The sequence below is a fragment of the Dipodomys ordii genome, unplaced genomic scaffold (assembly GCF_000151885.1).
Source record: "Dipodomys ordii isolate 6190 unplaced genomic scaffold, Dord_2.0 Scaffold67, whole genome shotgun sequence".
Classification (NCBI taxonomy): domain Eukaryota; kingdom Metazoa; phylum Chordata; class Mammalia; order Rodentia; family Heteromyidae; genus Dipodomys; species Dipodomys ordii.
The window spans coordinates 9,318,440-9,341,153 of record NW_012267283.1 but is presented as its reverse complement, the minus strand read 5'-3'; the positions used below and the strand labels follow the sequence as shown (position 1 = coordinate 9,341,153).

Here is a 22,714-nt window from a genome sequence, read left to right as displayed (position 1 = left end):
CTTCCGGCTTTTTTCTTTTTGCTTATGTGGTGCTGAGGAATCGAACCCAGGGCCTCGAGCATGCAAGGCAAGCGCTCTACCACTGAGCCAACTTCCCAGTCCACTTCTGGCTTTTTCTGTGTATGTGGTACAGAGGAATGGAACCCAGGGCCTCATGCATGCTAGGCAACCACTCTACCACTAAGCCATATTCTCAGTCCAATTGGTTAATTTTTTTTTTTTTTTGCCAGTCATGGTGCCTGAACTCTGGGCCTGGGCACCGTCCCTCAGCTCTTCAGCTCAAGGCTAGTGCTCTACCACTTGAGCCACAGCACCACTTCCAGCTTTTTCTGTTTATGTGGTGCTGAGGAATCGAACCCAGGGCCTCATGCATGCAAGGCAAGCACTCTACCACTGAGCCACCTTCCCAGCCCCCAACTGGTTAATTTTTAAAACTCTAAAATCTTTTTTTTTTTTGTCAGTTGTGAGGCTTGAACTCTGGGCCTAGATGCTATCCCTGAGCTCTTTTACTCAAGGCTAGTACTCTACCACTTGAGCCACAGCACCACTTCTGACTTTTTCTGCTTATGTGGTGCTGAGGAATCAAACCCAGGGCCTCATGCATATAAGGCAAGCACTCTACCACTGAGCCACCTTCCCAGCCCCTGAGCTACCTTCCCAGTCCCCTGGTTTTCTTATGGTTATTTCTGTTATGTGCATTTTTTTTTTGGTCGGTCATGGGGCTTGAACTCTGGGCTTGGGAGCTGCCCTGCGCTCTTCAGCTCAAGGCAAGTGCTCTACTGCTTGAGCCACAGCACCACTTCCATTCTTATGGTTATTTCTAAGATAGGAGTTTCACTGACTTCCCTGCTGGACTGGCTTTGAACCACAATCCTCAAATCTCAGCCTCCTGAGTAGCTAGGATTACAGGTCTGGGTCACCAGCACCAGGCTAAATCTTTATTCTTTTTTTTTTTTTTTTTTGTCGATTGTGGGGCTTGAACTCTGGGCCTGGGAGCTGTCCCTGAGCTCTTTAGCTCTAGGCTAGTGCTCTACCACTTGAGCACAGCACCAATTCCTGTTTTCTGAGTGGTTTACTGGAGATAAAAGTCTCACTGCCCTGTCTGGCTTTGAACTGTTATCCTCAGATCTCAGCCTCCTGAGTAGCTAGGATTATAGTCATGAGCCATTAGTACTTGGCTAAATCTTTATTCTTTTTTTTTGGGGGGGGGATCCGGTCGTGGGGCCTGAACTCTGGGCCTGGGCTCTGTCCCTCAGCTCTTCAGCGCAAGGTTAGCACTCTACTACATGAGCCACAGCGCCACTTCTGGCTTTTTTCTTTTTGCTTATGTGGTGCTGAGGAATAGAACCCAGGGCCTCGTGCATGCAAGGCAAGCGCTCTACCACTGAGCCACCTTTCCAGCCCCTAAATCTTTATTCTTAATCCTAGTTTTCCTCCCATCTGTTCAGTTGTTTATACCAATCTCCGTCTTTTACCCTTTCAGGAATATTCGTATATATTTCAGTGATCTGTTTCTTGGCAATATTTCTTCCTCCCTTCCTCCCTTCTTTCCTCCCTCCTTCCCCCCTTTCTCTCTCTCTCTCTTTCTCTTTCTCTCTCTTTAGTTCTTTCTCTCTCTCTCTCTTTCTTTCTTTTGTTTTCTTGCAGTACTCGGGTTTAAACTCAGAGCATCATACTCGCTCAGTAAGTACTCTGTCACTTGAGTCATTTCCTCATTCTTTGTACTTTGGTTATTTTTGAGATAGAGTGTTTATATTTTGCCCAGGTTGGCCTGGACTGGCATCTTCCACTGTGAATGGGATGACAGTAACATGCCACCACACCCAGCTGTTTCTGTTCAGATGAGTCTTTCATCTTTTTGCCACAGCTGGCTTGGAACCAGGATTCCCTTGAGTAGGGAAGATTATAGGTGTGAGCCACTATGTCCCGCAGGATTTCTCCTCTTGCTTGCTATAATAACTCCCTATTTGTTCTCCCTGTGTAAAGATTTGCTCTCCTCAGATCACTGCTTCTTCAACTCCCAGAGTATTTTCTAAAAATATAGATCCAGTCATGTCATTTTCTGAAATTCTTCATTATTTCCTACCTTAGATCACTGTGGTTGCTATAACAAAAATATCAACTAGATGGCTGGAATTAAAAAAACATTTTTTTTCTCAGTGTGGAGACACTGGCAGATTCTGTATCTGACTAGGACCTGCTTCCTGCTTAATAGATGGCTGTCTTCTGGCTGTCCTCCTGTGGAATAAAGGAACAAAAGAGCCATCTGCTCCTCAGAGTTCATGAGAATGGCTTCCCGAGTGGAGACCCAAAAGGCCCTACTTAACACATGGTTAGAATTTCAGCGTATGAATTTTGAGGGAAGGCATTCAGTCAACAGCCCTCTTCTTTACCTATATGACACATTTTAGGGGCCTTATCATATAACATTAGACGGTTCATTTCTCTTGCTCCTGCCTGCCTACCTAATTATGTTGAAATAGTATATTCCATATTACAATATTATAGAATTACTTTATTTGGGGAGGGGCAGTCCTGGGGCTTGAACTCAGGGCGTGGGCATTGTTCCTGAGCTTCTTTTGCTTAAGGCTAGCACATTATCACCTGAGCTTAAGGCTAGCACATTATCAGTTGAGCCATAGTGTCACTTTTTCTGTTTATGTGGTACTGAGGAATCAAAGCCAGGGCTAGGATTTGATTCTAGGGTCTAGGGTTTGCTTCTACCCTTCATATATATAAACTCAGAGGTTGGACTGCTACTGTCATATGGATGCTGGCAATAGACATAAAACTCTAGGATCAGAGACGAAGGAGTCTATTAGTTTTGACACAGCAAGAAAGCACGAGCTCCCTCCCATGTGTTTGCATAGGCCTCCCTTGCCCAGGAAACCCTGGAGAGCTGTAAGACTTAGGTGGGTACTTTTACATGGTGGGTCTCCATCACAACTGAGAAGAAAAACACCAAACTTTAGGAACCTCCCATTTTCATATTAAGCAGTACCTAAGTCCAGAGGAAAAATGAATTTATCCATTCAAATACATCTCTGAGAAGTTAAAGAGTAGAAGAGTGGTCTAGATAACAATAGGTCAACTCTCACATTCTGGGCATACCCAATAAGAACATGAGGGATGCTTACGGCCCACTGTAGATTTCCTCACCAACAACCTGATTGATTGTATCATTCCATTAGGGACTGATCAGCAGAGGCTAGGACCAGATCACTTTGATGAGTTTCATACAGTTCTTAATTAACAGCACTCCCCATGTCAGTGTATGAAAATGTCCTGCAGTGTTAACTTCAGTGATATTCCCCTGTACTCTAGATTATGTCAAGCGTGAAATAGTACCAGAGGAGACTGTAAGTCTAACTTAAATAGCCAGCATATAGTCTGAGAACAGTCTATTTCCTATTGTGATCCATGCAAGGAAATTTTCTTGGTCATCTTTGGTGTTAAAGCCTCCAAATCCAATGCAGGAACATTCCAGGGCCTATTTTCTTTCACATACAAACACAGGACTTTAAACATAGGCAGAATTCAGTTTAGCTTAGTATTTGCTAATCATGGATTGCCATTACATTGATTTGCCTAAGCCTTATGATAGTGTCACCAAGTAGTTGCAGCTTTAGTTATCATATGTGCTATCATGCAAGGCTATTCATATAGCCAAAGAACATAAAGATTTATAGCCATTAGATTAAAATAAGATTATACCAGTACCTGTATGTCTGTGTGTACCAGTGGGTCTGCACTAATGGGTATTGATGAAGAGCTACCATTGTTGGCATCAAGCATAAAAGAAGAATCCGAACTATAAATGGCTATCTGAAGTTTTCCATTTGGAATCCTTGGGGTGGAGGTGATGAACAAGAAACAGGTCAGACATCTTGCCTTAGATATCGTTTGATTCAGGTGGTGAGCCATCTTTGTTTCACCAAAATGCAGTACCAGATCTAGAGAATAGAGTACTAATTCTCCCTTTCCCTCTGTCTCAAAGTCTAAGGTATGCTCTCCTCAGGTGCTAAAGTTTTTTTACTTTACCCCTTTGGTTAGAAAAGTACTGTGTCTCATCCAAGTAATTATAACTTCACCTTAGCCTCAACCATACCTGATGTGTATAGGACAAATTTATTGAGACATGGTATATATCTCTTCCTGAGGGCCACTATTAGAGGTCTTAGTGATCAATCAAGTGACCATTGGGATATTTATGAGCTAGAATCCGAGAAGCATTTTAGGGACAAGAAGCATTTTAATGAAGAATGAACAGAGCAGAAGCCCAAGTTTTTAAACAAGGTATATATAATTCCCCCATTACTTTTGCCCTGGTTATGACCCAGGAGATTACAAGGAACCCTTTCTAGGGATGGACACATTCAGTAGCCACACTGCCTCTCTCAAGTGTTTAAGCTAGGGGGATAACAAATGTACAGCTAGAAATATTTTTGAGTTGGTTTTTAAATAGTCTGCTCTCCATAGACTCAGACACTTAAGGATCACAAAGAACAAGGAATGTCCACCAAAATACCTTAACTATTGGTCTGTTGGTCTTTGTGATTTTAAAAAAAAAATCATCACACCATAGTCAGACTAGATGGTCTTGAAACTTAAAAACATGCAACAGTTCTTTTCGAGGCCCTCTGGGACATGGCTAGAGTAAGATAATTGGACTGTCACAGCAACATCGTGGCCTGAAAAGTCAATGGTGCTAAGACACAAGCTTGGCCCAGGAGGATGTAGGAAAAGGTTCCTGCTGGGAACAAGCAGAAGCAAAACTCTATGTAGTGTGAACTATTTCTCCAGAAGGAAAAGAGATCATCATGGCAAGAGACTTATGTGCAGTGATAGATTTTTGCATCACAAACCTACTTTTTACTCAGTCCATGATTAGGGATTCATTGCCATATCTAACGCAAAGATGGAGACAGATGGCAAAAGGCCAATGACCTGGGCGATGCACATCTTTTCATTAGTGAACTGGCCCTTACAGTGGGTGTTTACTCTTATGATTCAGACTCTCTGATTGGCAGCCACAATTTGTTTCTCTAGTTCATAGTCCCAGTCCATTGTCTCTAGTCTTTTAAGTGGAAGACCTGATGACTACTGTCATCACAACTGTCCAGAAATTAGTACAAGGATGATCATGAGGAGTGTTGTCTAAGGTGAGGTCATGGCTTTCATATCAGCCTAATGGGCTGAGTGACCCTTCCACTATCAATCTTCCAGTTACCACTGAGGCTAGATACTTCTGCCTTTCCAGTGGATATCAACTTTACATTGGAACCCAAACGTCAGTAAAGCAAGATGAGGGACTTAGGGAAAACTCTGTTTTCCCTAAAGATAGATTCACAGTACAATAGGCATGTGTGTTCATTCACTTATTTTTTTATTCACTTTTGAGCAGCTGCTCACTTTTATCTCAACTAATGAACTTCTGTATATTTCATTCTGCCCAGTCTGGTAGTCAGGTCCCATGTCTCTCTACCATTCATCTCTGTTTGGAATTCCTTGGCTTAGCAACCACCAGCATGTTGCTTTTAGCTTGCTGATAAAAGCAACATCCCTTCTGCCTGCCCACAGGAAAGTGAACAAAGACCAAAGCCCTATTTGGAAAGCTTGCTTTAATCCTTCTTCTCTCCATTCTGGTTCATTAACAGATAAGCTGATGGAGTCCCTTATACCCCCAAGCCTTGCCTACCACTTGGGCATGATCTCAAGAAGTCTTCTCACCCCTGAATCTGAAGATGCCTGAGGATGGTCTGTAGGGCCTTTTCCTTACTCATTAAGAAAATAGTATTTCGTCCTCCTTCACTACCTAGTCACTTCTTCTTCTTTTTTTTTTTAATTGTGAAAATACTGTACAGAGGGGTTATCACTTCTAAGATTGAAACTTACCCTATTTAGAGGCTAGCAGTTAGCTGCAGATGCTGGCAAAGAACACAAGACTTTTACCAGAGACAAAATGCCTTGTTGTTGATGGCAGAGCAAGTAGCCTAACATTTGTGTGTTTGTATCAGTTTCCCTTAACTCTAAGTAGTATGGAAGTGATATAGAAGACCAGACGTACCACAGTGGGTTTGCATGACATCTGAGGAATGCTGAATTTTGAGAATCTCTCATTTTTAGTAATTACTAAGTAAGCCTGTTCTTTGTCCTCATTTCTCAAGACTGCTTGCTAAAAACTCAACTCTGAGAAATGACTTCAGTTAAGAGGATTCAAGCCTCTGTATCCTTTAGCATGCCCAGTGAGTATATGCAGGAGCATTCATTTCCTCTCCCAAACTATTGTGTTACTTCTAAGACTTATTTGTATCTGCAACTGTGGTAGAAAAGTTGCACTGATTACTGGTAATTGTGACCTATATACTTCCTAGGGATAGTGATTCTTTTTAAAAATTAATATAGTAAATGCCTTGCAAGTTTATAAATATATAATTATATAGATAACATTAAAATTAATAACCAGTCATGTTCTCATTATTTCCATTTCAATTTTAAATAATATATTTTTGGTTTATAATGTAGTTAGCATTTAGCATGATATTTGGCAGAATGTCATCTTTACATTTATATTTGCTATTATGAATATAGTTATAATATTTCTGGGACAGAATTATATACAAGCCTATAAATGAACCAAAAATACAGTGATCATTTTTTATGTAAGTGAATAATTGTGTTCTCCTCAAGTACAAGGGAGAATATAAAGGGTTGAGACGCAGAGAAAACATGAATGCAAAGAGTTTAATGGGGAGACAAACAGAACTCAAAGTGTTATTTTTGCAAAACATTTGGAAAGGGGTTGTTATAGACAATGGGAACCAAGTTTGAGGCATGGATGTATGTTAAAAAAATTGTTTCAGGGGCTGGGAAGATGGCTCAGTGGTAAAACACTTGCCTTGCATGCATGAGGCCCTGGGTTCAATTCCTCAGCACCACATAAACAGAAAAAAAAAAAGAAAGAAAGAAATTGTTTCAGCTTAAGAGAAGACAAATATCAAAGGCTCTCAGTGTCTAGACATTAAAAATATGATAACCATTTGAAGAGTAAATGTAGAAGTAAAGGTGCAGAAAGCATTGAAGATCAGCTGTTAATTATCTAGATGTTAATTAAAGGCACTTCCTAGGAAGAGACAACAGTCTTGAAGAATACACAGCTTCACCTGGCTCTGGGAGAGACCCCTTTATTTCCAACGAGTGATTGAAACATGGTAGAATTTTCACTAAAGAGGACACTTGGAAGTTTTGTATATATTTTTACCTTAATTCAATCTATGCCTTCAGAGAAGGCTGTTTGGTGAGGTAACAGGAGTTTTAAACTTTTTTGCAAATTACAAGTCTCAGGACCAAGCAGCTACCCCTCCCAATCCCTCCTAAGTAAGAGTAACTGTAGTATTCTAGTCACTGGAGACAGGACTCTGAAGAGATAGTTGGAGCTGAATTTAAGCAAACAGGAGAATAAGCAAAGAGGAAAAAAAATAAAAACAAAGAAACAAAATCTCTTTAAAGTCCATTGTAGAATCTTTAGGTTCTCTTAAATATAGAATCCTATCATCTGCAAATAGAAATGGTTTAACTTCAACTTTCCCTTTTGAATTCCTTTTATGTATATCTCTTACCTATTGTTCTGGCTATGAATTCAAATACCTTATTGAATCAGAGAGAAGAGAGTGGACACTCTTAACTCATTCATTCCTGATTTCAGAGAAAATAGTTTTTCTCCATTCAATACAATAATGGGTTTGTTTTATGTAGTCTTTATTTTGTTGAGGTATCTTCCTTCTATTTCTAGTTACTTCTGAGCTTATATTATGAAAGGATGCTGAATTTTGTCAGAAGCTTTCTCTGCATCTGTTGAAATGATCATGTGGGGATTTTTTTGTTTGTTTTGTTTATTTACTTTATGTATTATATTACATTAATGAACTTACATACATTTTACCATCCTTGAATCCTTGGAATAAAATTGGCTTTATCATGTTGGTGACTTGTTTAAAATGTGTTTCTAGATTTGGCTTACAAGTGTTTCATTGAGAATTTTTTCATCCATGTTCATCAAGAAAATTGGTCTGTAACTTTCTTTTTTGTTATACCCTTATCTGGTTTTGCTATTAGGGTAGTAATACTGGCTTCACCGAATACATTTGGTAGTATTGTTTACATTTCTATTTTTGGAGTAGTTTGAGTACTATTTATGTTCTTTAGCTGTCTGATAGAATTCAGCAGTGAATCTGTCTAGTCTTGAACTTTTCTTTGTTGGGAGATTCTTAATTACTGATTCGATCTCATTGCTTGGTATAGATCTGTTTAAGTTGTTTATGTCCTCTTGGTTCAATTTTGTGTTTCATTCATGCCAAGGAATCTGCCCATTTCTTCTTCTTTTTCCAGTTTGTTGGAGTGCAGGTTTTCAAATATTCTCTAATAATCTTCTGAATTTTATTTGTATCTGGTGTAATAGCCCTTGTTCTAATATCCCCCTTTTCATCTTTTAATTTGGGGTCTCCTCCCTTATTCTTTTGTTTAGTTTGGCTCAAGGTTGGTTGATCTTACTTATCTGTCTGAAGAACCAACTGTTTCATTGATTTTTTTGTATTGACCCTAGTCTCCATTTCAGTAATTTCTACTACTATTATTATTATTATTACCAGTCCTGGGCTTGAACTCAGGGTCTGGGTACTGTCTCTGAACTTCTTTTGCTCAAGGCTAGCACTCTACCACTTGAGCCACAGTGCCACTTCTGGTTTTTCCTGTTTTTGTGGTTCTGAGGAATGGAACCCAGAGCTTCATGAATGCTAGGCAGGCATTCTACCACTAAGCCACATTCCCAGCCCTCTTTTGGTTTTATAATTGGATTGTTCTTGTTTTCCTAAGAGGTTGAGCTGCATCATTGGGTGGTTTATTTGGGATCGTACTGATTTTTCTGATTTAGGCAGCACAACTATAAACTTTAACACAGCTTTTCCTGTGTCTCACACAATTCAGTATGTTATACTTTACTTTTATTTGAATCTAGGAATTTTTAAATTTCATCTTTAATTTCTTCAGTGACCAACTGATTATTCAGAAATATCTGGTTCAGTCACCATGTGTTTAAATATTTTTGTAGTTTTCATTACTATTTTTTTTGTTTTTGTTTTTGTTTTTTGGGTCTGGTCATGGGCCTGAACTCTGGGCCTGGGTGCTGTCCCTCAGCTCTTCAGCTCAAGGCTAGCACTCTGCCACTTGAGCCATAGCACCACTTCCGGCTTTTTTTTTTCTGGTTATGTGATGCTGAGGAATCGAACCCAGGGCCTCATGCATGCAAGGCAAGCTCTCTACCACTGAGCCACCTTCCCAGCCCCTCATTACTATTGATTTTTAACATTATTCTGTCTTTTTTTTTTACATTTACTATATCTCATTTTATTGCCTAAAATATTATGTTTTGGAGAAAGCTATATGAGCTGCTGAGAAGAATGTATAATCTTCATCAATGGTGTTTAGTCCTAATTGCCTTGGTTGATTTTTTTTTTTCCTGGATGGTCTGTCTGTTGATAGTAAGTAGGGTATCAGGGTTACTGACTATCATTGTATCTTAACTTATCTGTCCCTTTTTGTTCAGTAAAGTTTAAACTTGGGAAGAAAGAAATAACAAAAACACTGACATTAGATGAATATATTTTTGGAAGTGTAATATCTTCTTGCTGAATTGTTCCCTTTAAAGATTTCACTTAAAAAATTGCTAGATCTGATAAACACTTTGAACCTGACAATATATAAAATCTATATACAAAAATCAGTAGCTTTTCTAAACAGAAAATGAACAAACTGGGCAAAAAATCAGGACAGCAATACCATTCACAATAATCTCAAAATATTAAATAACTTGGAGTTAAGTTAACGAAAGAGGTGGAAGATTTGTGTAGTAAAAACTATAAATCACTGAAGGAAGAAATAAAAGAAGACAGACACAGATGGAAAGATCCTTATATTCTCACAGATCAGCAGAATCAATATTGTAAAAATGGCTATTCTACCAAAACAGTCTTCATATTCAATATAATCCTCATCAAAATTACAATGACATTCTTCATAGAGACAGAAAAATGAATCCTACAGTTCATGTCAGAGCACAAAAGACTTCAACTAGTCAGAACAATCCTAAGCAAAAACAAAACAATACTGGAAGAAGTATCAAATATATGACTTCAAATATACTACTGAGCCATTGTGACAAAAGCAACATGGTACTGGCACAAAAACATACATACATAAAACCTAATAGAATGGAAGACCAAGAAATAACTCTGCACAGTTATAGCCTGATGAGTTTTGACAAAGACATCAAAAATGCATTGGAGAAAAGATAGTGTCTTCAACAGATGGTGCTAGGCAAACTAGGTGTGTACATATACAGGATTGTCTCTTGTCCTGCACTAATATCCATTCAAAGTGGGTCAGATATCTTAATGTAAGACCTGAAACTTTGAAACTACTAAGGAAAACACTGGAACATATAGATATAGGCAATAACTTCCTGAGTAGAACTGTAATAACTCAGCAAACAAAAGCAAGAATTGATAAGTAGGAATGCATCAAAGTTAAAAAAAAAAAAGAAAGAAACTTCTGCACAACAAAGGAAATAGGCAGTAGAATGAAAAGACAGTCTCTATAAAGGAAGAAAATCTTTACCAGCTTACATCTGACAAGGAACTAATAATAATATTCATGGAAAATATAAAAGAGCTAAGAAAAAGTGAACTAAACTCCCAAACAATCAACAACCTACTGATTTTGTAAGTGGGCAGATGAACTGATATATATATATATATATATATATATATATATATATAATCAATATTCCTAGTCCTAGGGGAAATCCAGGTCAAAATGACACTGAGATTTATCTCACTCCAGTCAGAAGGGCCATCAAGAACATAAAAAACCAACTGCGGGCAAGGATATAGGGAAAAAGGAACCCATATATATGGTTGGAAGGAATGTAAATTAGTTCAACCACTGGAAAACAAGGTGGCAGTTCCTTAAAAAATAAAAAATGGAGCTCCCCTATGATCTAGCAATACTATCTGGGGCATATAGCTGGAGTGGAGGTCTGAATACATTTTCCTTGCAGAACTTCAGACTAGCCAACCTAAGGAAACAGTCCCGTTGCCCTGCAGCTGGTAAATGGATTGAGAATATGCGGCATGCATACACAGTACAGTATTACTCATCCATAAGAAAGAATGAGATTACGACATTTGCTGGAAAAGAGATGGATGTGGAGATCATCATGTTAAGTAAGCCAGGTTTTGAAGGACAAAGGCTACATGTTTTTTCTCATATGCAGAATCTAGCCCTAAAAGATAAAATACACAAATATACATAGGTAGATGGGTACACACACACACACACACATACACACAATATAAGAGAACATGTGTGAAATATCACAGTGAAACTGCTTTGTATAATTAATATATACTACAGAAAATGTATCCCAGGAATGTGTAGCAGTTTCTGTTTTGAAATGAATAACAGTGGAAGAGGAAGAATAGGAGCAGGGTAAATATGATCAAATTATTATATATGCATGTATGAAGATAGAACAATAAAACTTGTTGAAATTGAAGAAAGTAATAGAAGGCAAGGGAGACTGGTATGGGCATAAATTTGATCAGGGTACATTATATATATATGTATATATGTATGTATGTATGTATGAAAATATAATGAAAATCCTTATACTATCAATAACTGCTGACTTAGTTCTCAGAGATACACCTCTTTTTGTACATTTGAGGAAAATCCCACCACTCATGTGAAAGACACAAGAAATTCTGGGTGTTAGTAATTATAGGGAGAGTAGGATGGGAATTATGTCTCCCCAACAAAAAATAACCAACACCATTTTATTCATTCAGAAAAATGGTGTAAGGTTTTCATATTTCAGAGGCAGAATACCTCTGAATGTCTCTCTAATGACCAGACAGGACCGTTCTATAACTTCAGCTCTCCTATTCCTGCTCACCAGCCCTCGGAGTTTTCTTAAAGATATGCTTTTTTCATCTGCCTTTTCCTTCACTTTTGCACTGTTTTCTGCCCTGGCAGAAATTACAAAAGGAGATCCTCAAATAAGCAGTTCTTGCCACAGGACTAGTTTTTTTGTGGCCCTGAAAGAGAGGGCTAAAGGATTAACTTCCAAATTCTCCCCACAAAGTATGTACCTTATAACAATATTCTAAAAACCGGAGAAATCCTCATTTTACACAATCGTAAAGAAATATTGAGACTCCCCTTCCCACCCCCATATTGAGAAGGCTTTATGGGAAACAAAATGGCTTATATACCATGAGTCTCTGGGAAGTGGACAAATTAGCTTGCTTTTCTAATTATATTGTCCTTTTCCACTGAGAACAGACATATTTCCTGATTTTGTTCCGGTGCCAAAGGACCTAGGACTTCATGCATGTTGGGCAAGCCCTCCCTCACCGAGTTACACTCACACACACACACACACACACACCTCCATCCTTGTGATTTCAGCTCTTAAATTCTCTGTCCTTTCTGCTTGTTTCCAGAGTTTTAATTTTCATGTTGATAGGCACTTAATAATGCCTGTTTTAGAGAATAGAGAGGTTGACCATAGTCCAAGTGAATTATGTTCTTTGTTGCCCTAGCTATCACAGATACCATCTGATAGGTCTCTGTCCTTTAGAACAGAAGCCAGCCTGTTATAAAGCTGGTGCCTCCCCATGGTACCAGTGGAATTCTAGTTGGGTGTGCCTCTGTTGGTCCTGATTAGCATAACTGTGGGTAGGGCATGGGTAGCTATCTGAATAAGAAAAAAAAATAGGGTCATTCTTTGTTCTACCCAACCATCTACATTTCATTGTGCCTTCCCCACACTGAGAAACTGTTCCTAATAATCCAAGCAAACATTTGCTGAGTGTTTGCTTTGTCCACTGTTGTGAGTACTTTCCAAATATTATCTATCTCATTTCACATGCATAAGAATTTCAGGTACTACATTATTATCCCTGGTTTAAGAATGAGGAAATAGAGGGATGGGAGGATACTTTATTTAATCTGCAAATATTTCCCATGGTGTGAGTTGCAGAGACAAAATCTATATTGAAAGCTTTGTAATAAATAAAAGTGAAGTGGAAACATTGTATTCCTGCCTGTTTTATATCAAAGCCCAATGAATGTTTGTTGAATTAATAAATATTACTGATATGTGCCATGTTCTGTGAAGGTAACATCCCAAGAATGATGTAAAACATCAACAGGACAAGCATTGTGTCTGTAACACATTAGTCACCACCAGCAGGTAGTAGTTCCCCTTTTCTCCTGCCTATTTTTCTCTAATTTCACAATCAAAATGATTGTCTGATGGAATATCTTTAAAAGGTCATGATGAATTATTCTGTAATATTCGAAATGTTATACTCAGAAAGGTCAGACTTTATTTTTTAGTATGAAGTGTCATATGGATTTGTTTTTCCTGGGTACATTTTCATTTCTTTTCCTTTTTTTTTCAAAGAGCAAGAAATTTAGAGCAGGGTGCCCTCTTGAGGAAATTTTCGCACCTTTTTCCCCCTCAAAGAACCTTTCTCTTTAAGAGCTGAATAAACTGAGAAGTATCGTTAAATGTTACCCACTGTTAATGAAAATTGAAGAAAAGAATTAAAATATATGAGTGAGCAAATGACATCTATTTGAAAATTATTTTCTCAACTTCTTTGACCTACAATGGCAGTTGTAAATAAGATTCTTTTAAATTTTATTATTAAGCAGTTGTACAAAAAGAGTTTAATTCCATAAGTCAGGTTGTGATTACAATGCATGTTGATTTGTGTGACCCTTCCATCATTTTTATCCATTAAGATTAAGAATTTTACAGCTATATTAAAAACTTACTTATTCCTTCGCAGAATCCTGTCGAATTAGGAAGCACCTGTTCTGTGGCAGAGAGTTTGGTAACACAATGATCAATGAAACATAGCCTTGAGCCACACACTAGTGGCTCACTCCTGTAATCCTAGCTACTCAGGAGGCTGAGAGCTAAGAATCACGGTGGGGAGCAGCCCAGGCAGGAAAACCTGTGAGACCCTTATGTTTAATTTACCACCAAAAAGCTAGAAGTGAAGTTGTAGCTCAAGTGGTGGAGCATTAGTTGTGAGAAAAATAACAGCAACAAACAAAAACCACCAGGAACAGCACCCAGGCCCAGAGTTCAAGCCCCAGAACTGCTGCTCCCTCCTCGTCCCCCATAAATAAAACGTAGCTCTTCCTTCCTTGGAGCTTTCAGTCTGTGAGGGACTCCCAATGAAAAAAATCATGTACCTGCCTATTGAGAAAATGCAGGAAATGGAAAAGTAGTAGTAGAATAAAGAAAAACCAACTCAGTGTTGTCACGGAAATCTGCCTAGAGGAAATAATGGAACTGAGGCTGTTTGTTTTTCAGTCCATTCGAGATCTACTGTCTGATGTAAACTGACTTTTGGACTTGACCGTCTTGGCCTTGTCTTCTCTTTGTTTATCTCTGCCCCAACCTGTGATGGTTTTTCCTGTGTTTTCTTCTATGGAAACCAGGCAAATCTTCCTCCTTGTTGCTCTAGCTGGTCCCTTATTTGAATCTGGGATACAAACTTTGAATGAGCTGCTTCTCCTTTGGATGTATCAGTAGCTCTCTTTAGCATCATCCCTTTAGTATCACCAGACGACCATGCACAGGACATTTTACCCCTTTGAATCTCAATTTCCTCACCTGCAAATTGGGGTTTATATTTTTCACAGCAGTACTAGACTTTAAATATAAGCAGTAGGTACTGTATAGATGAGAATGTGCTATGCACTCACACATTGCTGTTACTAGACAAATTGGAAATACATCAAAAAGACCTATGAAAAGACTACATTGGTTCCAGATCATTTATTTTTATGAAAATGTTAAGGAAAAATAACTATGTGGGAGAAGAAGATGTAAATTGAAGCATTCTTTACAGTAGAAAACATTGGAAAGATTCTAAATAAGTAGCAATAGTAGGCTGATTAAGTAATCATATTGCCTTAACCCAATAAAATATTGACCAGCACTGTTTAAATCGTAGGTGTTACAAAGTGGTTGGAAAGAAATGGGGAAAAAATCAATTGCTATTTTAATGTGGTGTTGTACTTTTCCTTTTATTAATTTCTCTGAGTACTTATCCTCTAGGAGAATTATTCAAATTTTCAAGAAAACTAGCCCCAATGTAAATTTCGTCTTGTTCTCTCTTCTCTTTTTTTAATTAGGGAAATTATCGTTTCATGAAACTCTTACTCACACGCAGAGCAAACTGGATGCAGAAGGATCTAGAAGAGATGACACCCTTGCACTTGGCCACCCGGCACAAGAGCCCTAAGTGTTTGGCACTTCTGCTGAAGTTTATGGCACCCGGGGAAGTAGACACACAGGATAAAAATAAGGTAATGGACTTTCAAAACCAAATGAGAACAGAAAATAAATGCTTTATTTTATGATATAAAACCTCAAAGAAGAAGGCCTACATCTATACCTATACAAGTGGCAGAACAGCTCCATGCCTCCATACATACATCCCATTAAAGTATTTCACTTAAATTCTGCCATTTTATCCGCCTTGCTACCATATGGTCGTAGTATCATCTCCTTTCTACAGATGGGAAAACTGAAGCTCAAGAAGATTACAATTTTGCCCAAGATGTAAGTGATAGAACTAGAATTCAAATCCAAAATCCAAATTTAACTCAAAATACTATATTTGACAGAGTCACCATAGTTACTGTACGTGGTTAGTTTCTCGGTGGCCAAATGCCCAGGACTATATACTAAGTGCATTGTGGTTTAATGGCCTTGGCTTTGGCATCAGATTCTTTGAGTTTCAATCCAGAAACCATCAGTACTTGTTCTTTGTCCTTGGGCAAATTACCTAACTCCTCTGGACCTTAATTTTCTTATGTGTGAAAAACCGATAAGATTATTGATGATAAAATGATTTAATCCATACAAATTGTCTAGCATAATGTCCAGTACATGATATTCTCTCAATAAACACTAGCTGTAAAATAATTTGGCTGCCATTTCAATTCTGACATCTGCTCTAGCATTTGTTGCTATGATTCATTATCTTCCCTGCTCTTAAATTGTAACATATTGTCCACACTGGTCATTGTTTTGATTGATGCTCTTATCATTCTTTATAGGAGAAAAAAAAACACGTCATCATTAGTTAGACAAGAATGATAATCCTCTTCCTTTCCACCAGGCATTTAGTCATAGAGTCTTGTTAACCCCAGTGCTCCCGAGTAATGAAAACTCTTATGACTAAATCCACTGGATTTATATTCAGTAATCTTTTAACTCTCATAGTGTTTTCTATGTAGTTTTTAAGTTTTATTTAGTAGTCTGAGTTTTGAGATCAACTTCTACTTTACAACTGTGCAGGAATATTATCCCAAACCCCACTGTTCATAATGCTAATATTTCACTATTATAAGCACTTTAATCGAACCACAAATATTCATCAATCACATAAGAAGCTTTCCATATCTTTAAGCTTTCTAATATCTTCCTCATACATTATAGCACTTCCTGTAGTCTTCAGATAACTGTGTTCATTAGTTGTTTTACAGGAGTAGGAGGTTATCTAGGAGGTTATCTATTCCATCAACAGATATGAAAAGAGCTGTGTAGTATAGCCAGGGACAGAGAAGAGAATAACACAGAAACATAGAGAAGTGAGGTTCAGATTCTCTGTGGTAAAGGATCAGTTTGTTTCTTTTAAAAAAAATTGAATCAGTCATAGGTTAATTTTTTATTACTTAAAAATGAACAACTTAAAAACCAATTAAAAATCAGCAAAGAATTTCAACAGACATTTCTCCAAAGAAGATCTACAAATGGCTATCATAAGAAATAATGATCAACGTCACTATTGATCAGAAAAGTACAGATCAAAACCATGGTCAGGCCAGATGTATAGACCCACACATACCATTCTAGTACTCCCTCCCTCAGTAGGCTTCTGAGGCTCAAGAATCACAAATTTGAAACCAGCCTGAATAACAAGATTTTGTCTCAAAAACAAACAGGCTGAAAGCTTGGCTCAGCAATTCGAGCAAGTATCTCTCTAGCAAGCAGAAGGATCAGAATTTAAGCCCTAGAACAGCAAAATCAAACAAAAACCCTACATAGGGGATGGCGATATACCCAGGTGATAGAGCTAATACTTGACACCCTTTGAGTGGCTGTCCCATAAACACAGAAAATAAGAGATGTTTGGAAGGGTGTGGAGAAATCTGAGCCTTATGCCTTTCTGTTTGTTGGAAGTATAAAATGGTGTAGCCACTATGAAAGCAGCATGGCAAATCCTAAGAAATTAGATCATAATAATTGATATTGTGCTTGTAATTTTATTGTGATCTTTGGTTGTTACTAAACAAAAGTAGTGAGTTAAATAATGACTGCTTATAGGGACATTTTAAATAAATACCATGTTAGTTTTTGTATGTCTAATATGACAGATGAGGGAGAATGATAGTTATCATGAAGAGGCATTATATACATAAATACACTTATTAAAATGAAACCCTTAACTAATTGATACCATCTAAAATAAAATGATTAAAAATTTTAAGTTATTCTATCACATTCTAAGGTTTTTTTTTGTGATAAGCAGATATGTGATCTCAAGATCATCCTTTGCTTCATTGTAATTATTGAGCTACTCTTTTTTTTTGTTGTTGTTGTTGTTTGTCAGTCATGGGGCCTGAACTCTGGGCCTGGGTGCTGTCCCTCAGCTCTTCAGCTCAAGGCTAGCGCTCTACCACTTGAGCCACAGCACCACTTCCAGCTTTTTCTGCTTATGTGGTGCTGAGGAATTGAACCCAGGGCCTCATGCATGCAAGGCACGCGCTCTACCACTGATCCACCCTTCCAGCACCTATTTGTTTGTTTTTCAGTGCTGGTACTGAAGTATGAACTCAGGCCTTAGGTGCTGTCCCTTAGCTTTTTCCCCTCAAGGCTGGCACTCTACCACTTGAGCCACAGCTCCACTTTTTGGTGGCTAGTGGAAGAGAAGAGGCTCACTGATTTTCTTGCTCTGGCTGGCTTCAAACTGTTATTCTTAGATCTCAGCCTCCTAGGATTAAGGCATGAGCCACCAGCTACAGAGCTACTTTTGGCTTTCTTATTAGTTGTACTTGATAAATTACTAAACTGTGGAAATTAAGAGGCCAGACTCTGAAATCACGCTTCCTGGGTTAAAATCTGAATTCAGCCCCATTCTACCCTGTCCTTGAGCAGATTATACATCTCTTCCTTGTCAATTATATGCAAATTAAAGAGCACTTTTCTCCCAGAAGGGTTATGATGACTGTGATGTACAGTGTATAAAACAGCAGTGCTTATCGTCTAATAAAAGTTTGGAGAGCTGGGCACCGGTGGCTCACACCTGTAATCCTAGCTACTCAGGAGGCTGAGATCTGAGGGTTGCAGTTCGAAACCAGCCCATGCAGGTAAATCCATGAGTCCTTGTGAGACTCTTCAATTAATGACTCAAAGACCAGAAGTGGAGCTGTGGCTCAAGTGGTAGAGTACTAGTCTTGAGCCAAAGAGCTCAGGGAAAGTGCCCAGGCCCTGAGTTCAAGCCCCACAACAGACAAAAAAAAAAAAAAGTTTGGAGAAGTTAGATGTCATTTTGAGAGCCTCTCCATCTTGCAGCAAACAGCTCTGCATTGGAGTGCCTACTACAACAACCCTGAGCACGTGAAGCTGCTGATCAAGCATGACTCCAACATTGGCATCCCTGACGTCGAGGGCAAGATCCCTCTCCACTGGGCAGCCAACCACAAAGACCCAAGTGCCGTGCACACAGTGAGATGCATCCTGGTGAGTAGAGCAAAACAAAATGATGATGACATAACTAGTATGTACAAATAATATATACTCCATACAAGCAGATGAGAAGCCAGAGAACACATCAAACATGTGGAGCATTTCAGTAACACTTTGAAGACCACCCAGAGGATTCCTGTGCTTCTGGATGCATTCCCTCATCCACCCCAGCCTCATTCTTGTTCCCCTGAATTTATATTTATCATTCTCTTACCTTGCTTTATACTTGATTTTATTGAACAGTGAATAGCTCAAGCTAGTTTAGTGGAATGCACGTATAATATAAAAAAATAAGGAAACAACAAAATCAGCACTAAGTTTAAGAAAAAGTCCATTACCCCTGTGCCACTGAAGCCGCCGGACAGCGTCTCTCCTTCCTCAGAGGCCAACATTAACTTCAATTTTGTGATATCATCTAGTGATTTGTTGTTGTTTTTGAGAAAGGGGTCTCACTGTGTAGCTTAGGCTAGCCTCTCTCCTCTCTACCCGCCCCTTCTCTCTCTCTACACACACACACACACACACACACACACACACGCTAAACTTTTTCACTTTATTCTCTATGCTTACTAACTTCCTGTTACATTCACATTTCCAGTGTCTGTCTGCTACATTCTGGGTAATCATCTCAGATCATCTTCCACTTTACTTGGTCTCTATTCAGCTCTTAAGTGGTTATTCATCCTGTCCAGTGAGTGTTTAATCTTAGTGATATATTTTTCATGTCCTAAATATTTATTTAGCCCTTCTTAAAAATCTACCTTGTCATTATGATTGTTTTTCTGCCTTGCTCACTTCCCGTTGCATTTTTATTCTCCTTCATATTTTATAGATATTTACTCTTCCTCATATGGTAAGTCTATATCTGAACTCCTTTGGGGGTAGAATTCTGTCAATTCTCACTCAGTGATATTTTCTCTCAGATTTTCCTCTTCCTTTTAATCATACTGATTGGGAAACTCGAGAGCCTACATCCTACTCCTTTCTTTGTGAAATGGGTTCACTGCACAGGAAAGCCATAATCTGAGATGACCATTCAGAGAGAGCTCCAATTGAGATCTTAGCTTGAAGGTTGGTTTAGGGTATGACCTAACCTGAGAGGGAACATGATCCTGGGCGAGGTAACTCTTCAGCTGACGCCATTCTGGCAGGCAGAGAGTTGAGGGTCATCCCAGCCCTGGAGAAGTAGGGCCTTTTCCTTGAAGAGGGACCTAAGCAATGCATCTTAATTAACTGTTTCAAAGGTCTAATAGAAAAGTGAATAAATATTATGAACTGTCAACTTATAGGGAAATAAAACTGAATCACTTACAAACATATGATTAAAAAGTTTAAACTTATTCATAAAAGTACTACAAATTAAATATCAATGAAGTGTCTTTCACACTCACAAATAAAAACGCAGAGATGGAGGGAAGGCGTGGCATTGCCCCAGAAGGAATGTACTCACTACCTGACTTATATAACTATAACTACTCTGTGTATCACCTTTATATTAACAATAAAAAATTTAACAATATAGATAATAAAACATTGTGCTAAGAAAAAAATATGGTAAGTTTGATAACACCAACTCTTATTTCCTGCTTAAATTAAGTGTGATTAATTTGTGTCAGCATTAGGGGATGTAAAAACTTTAACACATTGTCATGGTGTGTTAATTGGTATAACAACTTGGAGAGCAATTTGACAGTATCAAGATCAACAATATCAACCCAGCAATTCCTCTTTTGATATCTGCCAAGAGAAAACTATCATACATATGTAACAAGGGACTTGCAAAGGATGCATTCACTAGAACATTACTTGTGATGGTGAAACAACAGTCCCTTGGGAAGAGAATGGATAAATAAAGCATGGTTTATTCACTCAAATCAACAAATGCACTGCTGTCAACACAAATATTCACAAGTGCAGTGCTGAAAGGGAAAAGTGACCAAAGGAAGTTCATATACACTGCCATAATATAAGCATTGAAAACAAACAGACAAAATTATGTATGGATTATTTATTATAAATTATTTACAGATACATACATATGGCCAAAAGTACAAAACACAGCTTTAGCTGAATCCATGACAGACACAAAAGTACACTAGGCAAAACTGTTAGTACCTTAAAACATAACCAATTCATGGTGGTCATTACATTCTTTTCTGTACTGATAGTCAAAGATGAATAAGGCTGAAGATTTGAACTATACACTGTTTTCTGTATTTATCTTTATTTTTGTGCCTATAAAGAAAGTAGTAGGTGTAGAAAGGTGCTCTGTTAGTCTGTTAGTATGCCAACCATCATTTATTAAGGGTTCCACATATGTTTGAAGTTTCTCATTCCTTAAAATCAGGATGCTGCCCCAACGGAGTCTCTACTGAACTGGCAAGACTACGAGGGCCGCACCCCTCTCCACTTTGCAGTTGCGGATGGAAACGTGACGGTGGTTGACGTCCTGACCTCATATGAAAGTTGCAACATAACATCATATGATAACTTATTTCGAACCCCTCTGCACTGGGCAGCTTTATTAGGTAAGTTGCTGTGAATCAGAGGATCAACCGTCGGAAGGACTGCCTGAAGATACAGAACTCCTGTTCCTTCTCTTTCCTGGTTGGTTCTCACCTGTTTATTTATTTACCTCAATTTCTAATGGATCCGGTGAAATATTTGACAAACTGACTCTATTGTATTCCTAAGTTTCAGTGATATGAATCCTTTCTCTGTTAAATGTTTTTAATTTCAGCATCATATCTTAACTTCTACTGTTGTCATAAAAGTAATGAAAATTCATTGACAACATGTAAAAATGTAAGATAATTCTCTTCTCATATCCAGGGCCTGTATTGGGGGAAATGAGGGCTTTAACTTCATGTTAGTGCTAATGTCATGGTATTTGATTTTTTTTTCCTTCACATTTCTCTTTCACATAACCTTTTAGGGGATCATTTTTTAGATAAGAAGGTCAGATTTCTATACTCTGAGTCTTTTTCTCATTTAATGTAGTCCTATTCTTTATCATGGCTAAAATACAAATACTGTGGTCTTTTAGCATCTTAAGACCTTTTTTCTAATTGTTTCCTATTGGCTTTGTTTTATACGGTTTGGTATGTGGATTAGGATTGTTGCTGTTACTTTGTTTCGAATTACCTAATATTTTAAGAACTACCTAATATTTTAAGAACATCTTTAAGCTTTCCTAGTGGTTGCTTTTAAGTTTATCAAGAACATTCTGAACCAGTGAACCAGTGGCTCACACTACTCTGGAGGCTGTGATCCGAAGACTGGGGCTCCCAGCCAACCTGGGCAGGGAAATCCATGAGATCCTTACCTCCAGTTAGCCAGCCAAAGCTGGAGGTAGACGTATAGCTGAAATGGTAGAGCCCCAAGCTCTAAAAAAGCTAAGAAAGCACAAGGCCCTAAGTTCAACCCTGAGTACCAGAAATAAAAATAAAAAAGTAAACAAATAAGAACATTTTAAGGCTGAGTAGGAGTCAAGAGCAGCATTCATTCATTCACTCCCACTTCTTTAAGACAAAAGAATGTATCACCTTTTACTCATTCTTTTGGTATTTGTTACTATAATCTGAGGGTATTATTATCTTGATTTTATAGCTGCATTCAGTTTTCTGGCCATTTAGTAATTATGACTTAGGGTTCATTTCAAGGTGTGATTTCATCTCCTTTTCCTTTCCTCTAGAATGTGGGTATAATTGGCAAATTTATCTCCACATATCTAAGCTGACTTTTGATTCCACAAATTCTGTTTTCTTTCCTCCTCTTACAGAGATTGTAATTTAGATTGTATTTCCATTTCCTTCT

At 38.2% G+C, this 22,714-nt stretch overlaps 1 protein-coding gene across 1 annotated transcript in view; it reads left to right on the top strand.

Moving 5' to 3' along the window:
- Invs (inversin) overlaps positions 1 to 22,714 on the top strand; it is a 104,632-nt gene that overhangs the window by 44,809 nt on the left and 37,109 nt on the right. The window contains exons 4-6 of the mRNA XM_013023321.1: positions 15,277 to 15,450; positions 18,725 to 18,892; positions 21,246 to 21,426. Of these exons, the coding sequence (XP_012878775.1) occupies positions 15,277 to 15,450; positions 18,725 to 18,892; positions 21,246 to 21,426 (523 nt within the window). The remainder of the gene's footprint in view (positions 1 to 15,276; positions 15,451 to 18,724; positions 18,893 to 21,245; positions 21,427 to 22,714) is intronic.